The 10,806-nt window shown below is 36.4% G+C and overlaps 2 protein-coding genes across 3 annotated transcripts; both read right to left on the reverse strand.

Moving 5' to 3' along the window:
* Positions 1-1,700: 1,700 nt before the first annotated feature.
* LOC122596378 lies at positions 1,701-4,358 on the reverse strand. Of its 2 annotated transcripts, XM_043768942.1 has the most exons (5): positions 4,016-4,326; positions 3,287-3,391; positions 3,070-3,138; positions 2,683-2,775; positions 1,701-2,203 (listed from the first exon to the last, which is right to left on the reverse strand). In XM_043768942.1, the coding sequence occupies exons 1-5, from the start codon at positions 4,128-4,130 to the stop codon at positions 2,091-2,093; spliced, it is 495 nt and encodes a 164-aa protein (XP_043624877.1). In that variant the 5' UTR covers positions 4,131-4,326; the 3' UTR covers positions 1,701-2,090. The 2 variants fall into 2 exon arrangements, with proteins under 2 accessions (XP_043624877.1, XP_043624878.1); XM_043768943.1 differs by lacking the exon at positions 1,701-2,203 and having other exon boundaries at positions 2,686-2,989; positions 4,016-4,358.
* Positions 4,359-5,777: 1,419 nt separating this feature from the next.
* On the reverse strand, positions 5,778-9,950 carry LOC122597519 (exocyst complex component EXO84A-like). Its single transcript, XM_043770108.1, has 8 exons — positions 9,810-9,950; positions 9,531-9,628; positions 8,169-9,210; positions 7,434-7,934; positions 7,029-7,217; positions 6,479-6,615; positions 6,228-6,403; positions 5,778-5,948 (listed from the first exon to the last, which is right to left on the reverse strand). Exons 1-7 carry the CDS (start codon positions 9,948-9,950, stop codon positions 6,265-6,267), a joined length of 2,247 nt encoding a protein of 748 aa, XP_043626043.1. The 3' UTR covers positions 5,778-5,948; positions 6,228-6,264.
* Between the last annotated feature and the right edge of the window lie 856 nt (positions 9,951-10,806).

Below are 10,806 nucleotides of genomic sequence, written 5' to 3' on the forward strand. Positions count from 1 at the left end.
TTTTATTACAATTATGATTGCTTTATCCTGTATTTATTTATGTGAACTCATTCTTTCTAAAAGTTATAGCTATGCTATTATAGTGACGTTATCTAGATACAGTACAATTGTTGTCTTTGTATAATTCTGCAAATATATTGTTGTACGTTATTTGTGAGCTATATGTTGCCATTTGTGAACTAAATTGATGTTATTATGCTGTTATTTTGCAATTAGTATCCAGGTTAACAAAAAAAATTTGGCCCTCCCTTTGTAAAATTGTTGGTTTCGCCACTGGTTTAATCTAGTTCTTAATATACAAATATTCTTAATAAATACACGTGCATCTCACGGTCTATCAACTAGTGGATATATATAAATATAATAAAGATGAACATTACAATCTCGACATTAAATGGGTTTAGGGAATGTTTATGGTGAACCATACAACCTCTTTTCACACCATTTTTCTTCAAATGCCGCCATCGCTACCTCTCTATACCATGACGTCCACATTATAACACACCATAAATCTTTTGTTTGCATCCTTTCACGTCATCAATATATGATTTTTAATTTCTTTATGTATATACGTTAACCATACAAAAGTATGTAACAAAACCATGGTTTTGTTTTTTAGGACTATACACAAGTATGTAACCTAACCATGCCAAAACCTTACATTCCAATTGATTGGTTACCCAAAAAGACTATACACAAGTATGGCACGGGTTTGAATCTTGGCGCAACCCATTATTCGTTATTCTCATCTACTCCCTGGGGAAGTCACCGGGATGCCAATATGCGGTAGTGCGGCATGATACCAATATGGTACATAGGGCTAAGTGGTTCCCACCCAGTTACCATTTTTTTCAAAATTGCATTTAAATAAATCGTTGTGGATATGCACAGATTTAACTAGTTGCAACTTGCAAGTTGCAACTCCAGGAATGTTTTGAAGCATGTTAGGATAGACACAAAGAACTTCACAATTCAGGCAAGTAATTTGTACGAGTAATACTGAATGTGTAAAAAAAATTCTCTGGAAGATGTCGAAAATTTCTGTTTTTTACTATAATGTAGAGTAACCAATTAGAGGAGTTACCAAGGTAAAGGTTGTGTTGCATAAGGTTAAATGATATTGATCACATGTATTATCATACTGTTAACTGAGACCAGAGCCCATCCCCTTGATGATGCAGGTTTCATATTACTTTTTTTTGAAATGCAGGTTTCAAATTTAATGAGCACTAATTCACGTGTTAATCAAAACGAATCAAGTCTGTGTCATATGGTGCATGGGTGGCGTATATAGTACCCCAATATAGGTGACCCGCTTGTTGCTGTTTCTCATAGTTAAAATAATGTAAGCTGTCAAAATACATGTATCTCCAGTTTACTCTTCATGGTTAGGGAAGAAAACAATTCTTTTGTAGCTAGACAGCGGCTAACTTTCTAAAACATAATACATTGAATTTTGCATGTCAAAAAACAGGCAGTCTGCGCACCCGAACCCACACTCCATAAGCTAGACCCGTTACTACCCCCAAGGTATACCCTTAGGGTTACTGCGAAGAAGAAAATCCCTAGAACGAGGCTTGATCCCAAGACCTCACTCAAGGTAAACAACCCCTCCTAAAGTGTAAATCCAGGAATACTTAAAAGTGTAACTCCAGGCAGTGCAGTCCCTCACCACCCCATTCCTAAAGTGTGTATTCAAATACTTGGAACTCTCCAGATCATCATACTTAAATAAAATTATGATTATAATATATTTATGACCTTAACTATTAATAATCTTAAAAATGGACAACAAGTGTAGGGAATCGTTTTGTCATTGTATTGCCATGAGCTCAAAATTACCCGATTTGTAAGGATCTTGTTCACGAGCAAATATACGCTAGTTACTCCCTTAAGGCACAATTCACAAGGAAGCTGTTGGACTTGTAGCTTCTGTATTTTCCAAGGTGTCAGTTCCGGTCAACATCAAAATTGCAACTTCAACAATATTAGTGAACCATCCATCCTCGGGTAACAAGCTGCTTCATGGAAGCAGATACTTAACACCAAATCGGGTGAATTTAATTGTTACTAAAAGTGACAAGAGTTGCTTATGAATCTGTTTCGGGTTTTGTATTCTCAACAGAAGTTTCACTTGACTTGCCAAAATCCTCATGGGGGCAATTGAAAAGGGTTCCATCTCCCACTTCAGCTTCTTTGGTACCTGTTAATAAGTCCAAAACAATGATACCATAAGCCAAAGTAATTTCAAGATATTAGAATACAAAAGTTGATTTATTGAAGTTGTATTGTGAATTATTCAAATTGCACAAATGGGTTGATAGTTGCTCAATCTCACACAAAACAATTTAGAAAACAACAGTTGAGGATGATAAATAAACCAAGTATTGGGGAGCCTATCGATTGAACAGTACAATGATACCATAAACCAAGTTAACTTTAGCCCGTTTATTTATGAACAAATTTAATTTGAGTGATGTAATATATTTGACCAGGTCAAATGGGTTAAAATTTGGTCTTGCGCAAACAATTTAGAAAATGACAGATTATTAAACAAACAGGTACCCATGAAAAGTGAGTCTATCACCAACCATATACAGCATTTGAAAAGTCAAATAAAACACCAAGCACAAAGTGATTGATTGAATTTGACCAAAATTATCGAAACAGAAAAGGTATTACCAGGTGCAGTTGCAACTGAAGCCGCTGAAAGGTTCGGATACTGGTGAACACGCTTAAAAATAACGCACCTTCCTTTTCCTCCAGTTTTGTTACCTATAAATGATAAATGAAGCAACACAATAATACCATAACCCAAATATGTAATTAATTTTGATCTGTTAAGTTATTTATGCATATAAACGTATTTGTAACATGTCAAACAGGCTGGTAGTTGGTCGGTTAGTCCCCACACCAGCAATTTGGAAAACGGCAGTTTTATTACACAAAGAGAGTAACTTGCCCAGTACAAGATAAGATTGAACTTGACCTAATCAATAAGAATATCTTGATTAGCTATAGTAATAAAATAGTGCAACACCCACTATAAAGAATGGATAGGACTGTTACCAGTATATGAAGCTACTGTAATGTAAGGATGCGGGGGGCGGGGCATAACATTCGCTTCAGTTTCGACACCTAAATGAAACAACAATATAATAGTACCATGAACCAGTATGTAATAACTTTCATCCTGTCAACTTATTTATAGATATATACATATTGATATATATACAACACTTTGACACAAGCATTATAAAAGATTGTTAGAAGAAGTTGCTCTGACCAGTTTCTGCTTCGGAAGGATCCAATCCAAGATACCGCTTATGGGCGATAGCTTCTTCAATCCTTTTAGCCTTTCTTTCTTCAGCTGTGGGTTGACCTCTGGCCTCTAAACAATAGATAAAATGACAAGGTGCAAAAAATTAGCAGACATAACCAAGACAATAATATGAATAATGATATATAGGATCGGGGTCTTAGCTAGTAGTAATGATTCTGGCGCTTTCATACGCCCTTGGCCCAAAAGGACATCCTTAATGCACTTTCAATGAACTCTCTGATGCACTCGCAGTAAGTGCATCAAGGTGTAAAGTTATCAATTTCTTAGTGTTTATATGAATAGTCATTTCACTATCAGAATTTCGAAGTTTTTCTAATCACATCATCACATTTCATTTTTAGCATCATGAATTATAACGGGCCAACAGGATACGCGTTTTATTCAACCATACTTAGATACATACTGTTAATTAAGTAATGAATTTTGTTATTCTAATATGTATCAGATAGATAAACAGCAAACACACAACAAAGTCCCTCCTTATTTAATTAATTATAATAGATACTCGTATCATATTAAGAGGATATATCATATATGTTTGTTGTACATACATAATAAAAGTAAATTAAAATAACCGGTCTCATAAATATAATTGATATCGGAAAAAAAAAATATATGTAAAAAAACATAGAATATAAACAAGTAATAATAATAAAGGTATAAATTACTTACTAGATAAGACATCCTTATCCAAGATTTTGATACCATGTTGCTGAGCATAAAGACGTTGTTGTGCAACCGTAGATGTGCCAGTTCGAGGCCAGGGTTTCGGGCTGGGGAATGTCATCACGATCCCATTTGGTTTCACGATACGATAATCATCGTCATCTCTTCTATCCCTCACGATCCATTCATTCTTTTCTCTTTTAGTTACTCGTATTTTTTTAGTCACTGAGAGGTGAGGTTGGGTTGGGTACCGTCCGTCCGTCCGTCGTGATGTATAAGGGAAATAATGAAACTAGGGCTTGTGTCGTGTTGGGTCAAAATGTGAAAGATTAATAAAGAACGAATTACATTTTTGGTCCTTTTGATATCATCCCGTTTGCGAAAATGGTCCAAATTTATGTAAAGTGGCGTTTTTTGTTCTTATGATATCGACTTCGTGGTGACCTAAGTCCAAATTTTGTTCTTATCCTCATTTCGGATTATAACAGCTTCATGCACATACCGCTAACCAAAGCATGTAGCATTGCTCCGATACCATAACGTCCATATTGCCGAATAACACGCACCCATAAACCTTTTGTTTGCGTCATCACTAAATTTACCAATTTTAATTTGTTTATGTATATGTACGTTATGGGAAAAAGATAAAATGAGTCCAGGTCAAAAAAGTTCATTGATTTCCTTCCATCTCCTCCAATTCCAACCACCTCCTACCACCACCACCACCACCATAATCTCCGACCACCACCATGATCCTCCGGCGACGGCGACCATCTCCAGCGAGACTTACACATGTGTAAGTACAACTTACACTACAACTTTTTGAGCATTTTAGGGTTTAAAATTTCTAGGTTTTTTCCTTCGTGAGACAACCACCACCAGCCACCATCATCTCCGACCACTCCAACCACGGCGTCGATGCCGGCATCAAGGGCTTCGCCCGTACCGTAGCAAACCGTCGCCATCTCTTGGATCGCCGCTCATTAAATCCATACGATTCTCATATGCGTCCCTTGACGGTCAGCTTAGAACGGATGAGGGCCTCTGGCCCGTACCGTATCCACCCGAAAACGAACCTGATTCTCGCCGGAAAGTTAACTTACACATGTGTAAGTCTCGCCGGAGATGGTCGCCGTCGACGGAGGATCATGGTTATGGTCGGAGATGATGACGGTGGTGGTGGTGGTGGTGGTCGGAGGTAACTTACACATATGGACTTTTTTTGGACTCAAATTAGCTAGACTCAATTTATTTCACCCTTTCACATAAGTATGTAACAGAACCATACCATTACCAAAACCATAAATTTCAATCGATAGGTTACCAGAAAAGAGTAATATTTACTATACATATATATACCCCATCGTTTTACTTATTTTTTGAAATGTTAGCATGGAAAAAAATTATATTGAAATAGATGTGGATATGCAAAGAGTTAATTAGTTGCAACTTGAGAAAGGTTTTTAAATAGACACAAGAACTTCACTTCATCTGGGATTTGGCTTCACTTCATCTGGGTTTTTTAAATAGTCGATGTTTTGTAGGATTGAGTGTGTAAAAAAAATTTTCTTAAGAAGTTGTCAGTAATTTATTTTATTTTTTTATAATGCAGGGTAACCAATCGGAAGAGTTACCAAGGTAAATGTTGTGTTGTGTAAGGTTGAATGATATTGATCAAATGAATTATCCTATTGGGTTAACTGAGGCAGGAGCCCCATCCTGCAAGTTTCAAATTTAATACGAGTAAGTGCTAATTCACATGGGTAATCAAAACAAAGTCTGTGTCGTATGCGTGTGCGCAAGCCGCGTATAGTAGCCCAATGAAGGCGATCCACTTGTTGCGTTTTCCAAGTAGTCAAAGTGATGTAACATCCATACATCTCCAGTTAGTTTGGAGTAATTAGCAAGATATAACACTCTTCATGGTATAAGTACTAAGCTACAAAACAAAGAAAGAAAATCAAAGCTTTAGTAACTTGACAGTAGTTAACTTTCTAAACCATGATACCTTGAATTTTTAATGTCAAAAAGGTGTTTATTTGCAGGAATATGTGAGATTTGAACAGCGCTTTATGATGTACAATGGTTTTAGACTTAAATGCCAAGTATGATTTCCAGTTAATTTAATCAACTATTTTTGCAAACAATGGTATGATATGATTCAGTTCAACAGGTTAATTAATCTCTCCATTTGGAGTTCGTAAGCTCAAGTTATTACCCATTTTGTAAGGATCCTGTTTGCGAGCGAAGATGCACTAATTACTCCCTTGAGACACAATTGACAAAGAAGCTGTTGGACTTGTAACTTCTACATTTTCCAAGGTGTCAGTTCCGGTCAACATCTTAATTGCAACTTGACCGGTATTAGTGAACCAATCATCCTCAGGTAACAAGCTGCTTCATTAAAACATATATTTTAAAACCAAATTTTAAAAGGAAAAATTGGCTTTATAAGAAACAGAAAAGAACCTATAAGGATCTGTATCCACAGCAGCAACCGATTCCATAACTCTTGAAATGATACCCTGGATAACTTCTCGTAGACTCCGTGATAAGTAACGCCCTTGTTTGGCAAAGACTATAATAAACTGCATATCTAGATAAAACTGCATAGCATAGAATAAGACCACCAAAAGAAACTCTTGTTAAACTTGGCTGCAAGCATTACCACTGGGCTCGAGTTTTAATTAATCCTAACTGTTGGAATATATCAGCTAATAAATGCATAAACTGGATGTGATCCACTTTATGATTAATGCTTATATCATCTACTTCGAAACTAGCCCACTTTATCCACATCGCTATTGCCATATTAGTCAATGGCAATGGTCGTTTCAAGATTATCAATAAGGATGCACACTGCAATAAGAGATTGCTCAGAAAGTCGTACAAATCTAAAAGGAAAACCCTGCAGTTTTTTTGATGATAGTTGGTCATTTTGGATCTAGGCTTGAGATTTGTGACATTTAATGTGGGGTAGCCTAATATGATCTAGGCATAGAGGTAACACGAAAGAAACCTGTCGAAGCCCAAAAGGTCCTAGACGCTTTGGCCCGTGTTCAACTTCTTCCCAAAAACTTTGTTCATCAGAAAGCCACAAAGCTACTGTTTCTGTTAGTCTAATCAAAAGAAGGGTGGTAAACTTTTGCCTTTCCATAAACATCTTGGATGCTAAGCTTGAAACGGTACACAGCTTAACAAACAGTTCCTGATACATAGATCAATTACAAACCTATATCAGACGCCAAAAGATAAATTACATTGTGTGACAGCTAAAAAGATTGGTATAAATTCATAGTCGAGCATGCTAATCTTCAAGTTTGAGATTAGTAACTATGAACATATTAAATTTTGAATAGCACTCATGGTTTTTCTAGATAACTCAAATGTACATTAAATTGGAAACAGATAATCTTTTTTTCACCTGATATATTGGAGATGGGAACCATTCCGGTTCTTCTAAACTTTCATCCATACTCAAGTACCTCTGCGCATTAAGTCGGGCACCTCCATCATCTGTAAAGATGAGATTGAGGGCATGTTTTCTACAAAAACTATCTTTCAGCTGATCAACAAATCGAAGGAGTTGTTTCTTTAATTCTCTTTGCTCTGGAGTACGTAGTTGTTTTTCTGAAGCTCTTCTAGGGGTATCAGGGGCAAGACACTGTTGTGCAGGCAATAACTTGATGGCTGCTCGTGGAAGTAGCTCATCCGCTAACAAATATGCATTATTTAGTAATGCTATCTGCTGAGTTTCATCCTCTGCGATCCTCACAATTCTACCTTCCAAGTTCTCGGTCTCAGATGAACCAGGCAATGCATTTACTAGCATGTGAACATATGATTTAAATACTTGTACAAGACCTTCCATGGCCCGGTTTGAAAACTGCAACGACCTGAGGAGTCCAACATCCTCACACATTTCCTACAGCGAATAAAACTACTAAATTTAGTTATGTATGTGTGTGTATATAAGAAAACAAATGCAGTAATGCAAAGCAAAAAGGACTACCTTTGATCGAATTTCTTATATCTATTACATTACCAAGAAAAAACCTTCAAAGTTGAAGAACGCCTATCTTTCAATCTGAATTTTATATTATACCCCTTTCTAGTATGTACAGTAAGAGAGAAACATGAGGCAAAGAAATAAATTCACCTGAACCAACACATTAAATCTATGAGCGCTACTTGACAACTTTAGCTGAGATACATTTGAACTTCCAAGGGAAGCAGTAGTACCCAAAGAACGAGAGCCGACAGGTGGGAAGCTGAGTGACCAATCATCTGCAGCTGCTAGAGCAGCAGTACCTTGCTCAATCCTTTTCAAGTTAGCATTCAACGCTTGTTCAACACACGGCCTAAAATGTCTGAGGAGGACGGGTGCAAGTGCCAATCCATGAGCTTCTAATAGATAACAATGACCCATTGAAATCTGAACACACTCGGCTACAGTTCGCAGCCCCCCTGAAGCGGAAGGTGAACCAATTACATGTCTCTTCATGAGATTCGCGAAAGTATTGGTCTGCTTGACAGACCATGTCACAAGTTCAGATGTGTACAAGGGTTGATCACCAAATATGGCTAAAGAATCACTTGATGCCTGAGCTATGATTGAAAAGACTAGTTGAGACAGGGCAGCAGTGTAGGCCACACCATATGTTGAGCCCGATGTCTGAATACCTTGAATTTTAGATTGTAACTTGTGGTGGTGTGAGTTAAGAAGTAGTGTATGGGCCCGTGGACCATCACCAAGTCGTTTGATTATTTCTACAGATGATCGAAGCTCTGCGCCACTAGAAGAAGGCTGGCAGGCAGATTCTGCAATTTGATCTGCTAGTTTTTGTCTTTGCTGAGTGATAGTAGCCTGTAATGAAGAGAGTAGCATGGTTGGCATAGTTGATCTTTTTTCCTTTGCCACACGTTCTCCCTCGTCAAGGGAAGCTAAAGCTTCATCTACTCTTCTTTCGGCTAACAAAATATTCAAATTGTCCATGTATTGTGACAACCAAACTTCCATCTCAGAAGGTTCTCTATCTTCCAAGTCGAAGCTAGCATTTTTCCTCGACCCAGGACCAGAAGACGACATGGGTTCTACCCCAATGCCCTCTGCTAAAGTATGAATAATAGTTGCACGGTTGGATAAAAGGTTCCGCAAGGCTACTAGTTGTCCCTCAAGATCAGAGATCTCCCTTGATACACTGCATGCATGTAACGTACAGATGAATACCGATTTTTACATAAAGTATGTAGTCACAAATCACAATATACTGTATGAGAGAGCGAATTCCATAGGAATATAACACTGATCATTGTATCTATATATGTTCTGAACACGTTAATGAAAGTTAGTTGTTTATTCTTCTCATTTAACTTATATGCGACCCGATTAATTTGCGTTCAAGTTGTGACTTTGATGGGGCAAAAAAAAACCACACTACATATACCTACTAATGCAAGTCATATTGTGTATTTAACTTTTTATGTACTGTAACACTTAATATAGCTTAATGAATATTACCGAATGAAGGAAGGGTAATTAGCATAAACACTTTTTCTCATTTCTTCTGCTGAGGCCTTCTTTAGATCCAGAAGACAAGTCACCAAGTGCTTAATTTCCTGCCAATATATTAATTTTACGCAATTTAGCCCGCATGAATACTATGCAACTTCTATAGGCCAAGTCGACAATAGACTCTTGGCCTAACGGTATCTGTTGTACTCCATAACATACATCAAGTTTTGACCAGTTATAGGTACAGGAACGAACGTATTTTTCTTATTATTGCTTACAAGGTACCTTTTCGCTGGTTGTGCGGCATTTGGTTGATACATAATTTTCGGGATCAAACCCGGAGGATTTGAATCCTTTAAGCTTATCACCCAGCGTCACCTCTTGTCCGAAATCCAAATCACCAGCATTGGAATCAGCTAAAGACATATTTCTATTCTTTTAATTATTGAATTGTTTTTTGATTTATATATATAGTTACATATATATGATCCATATATATTTTCCCTGCAAAGATAAAAGGTTGTGATTGTATAATTGTGCTGTATTGTATGTGCTAAACAATGATTACATTACAAAGAGTATATATAGAAAACATAATAATTACATCAAGAATCCTCTAAGTAAACTATCTTCATATTTACTAAACAGGTTAAAAAAATTGGCCTTTTGTAATTTTTTACCCATCCAGACATCTCAACCTTAGTTGAGTGGATTAATAAATAAATAATTGAATAGATTTTTGTTTGAAAAAGAAACATCATGTTTGACAGAACGGATTAAGGTTTTTTTTATTTTATTTTTATATCGGTTAATTAAGCAAAAAGTAAACAGAATCATAGTCTATTGATATTATCATTTCTTCTACGTGATCAAAAGCAAACAAGTAGAAAAATATGAGGATTGTATATGTAACTAACAGAATTTGACTTTTATGGGTGGATATACGTACAACACGCTTGCTCATTTTCTATTTCTATATATGAGGTTTGGCAAGAGTTTCGTCAATAAGCGCGTAATCTGATCATTTGTAGATATAAATTGTAGAATATAGTCTCAATACAAAACTACCAATACTATAACCAAATACTACTTAACACTATCCCTTGCTCCTAATCATGATATGATCCTACAATCAGTAACCTCAATACTTGCTATATATTACTATCAATTTTATCTTCATCTAAAACAAAACAATCATCCATAAACTTAGAGGTTGTTTCATGAAAAAACACATTTTGAACATCCAGCTACTTAAGTGGCTACTTGTGTGTAACAACAAGAA

This window comes from Erigeron canadensis, chromosome 4, assembly GCF_010389155.1.
Source record: "Erigeron canadensis isolate Cc75 chromosome 4, C_canadensis_v1, whole genome shotgun sequence".
NCBI classification, from domain to species: Eukaryota; Viridiplantae; Streptophyta; class Magnoliopsida; order Asterales; family Asteraceae; genus Erigeron; species Erigeron canadensis.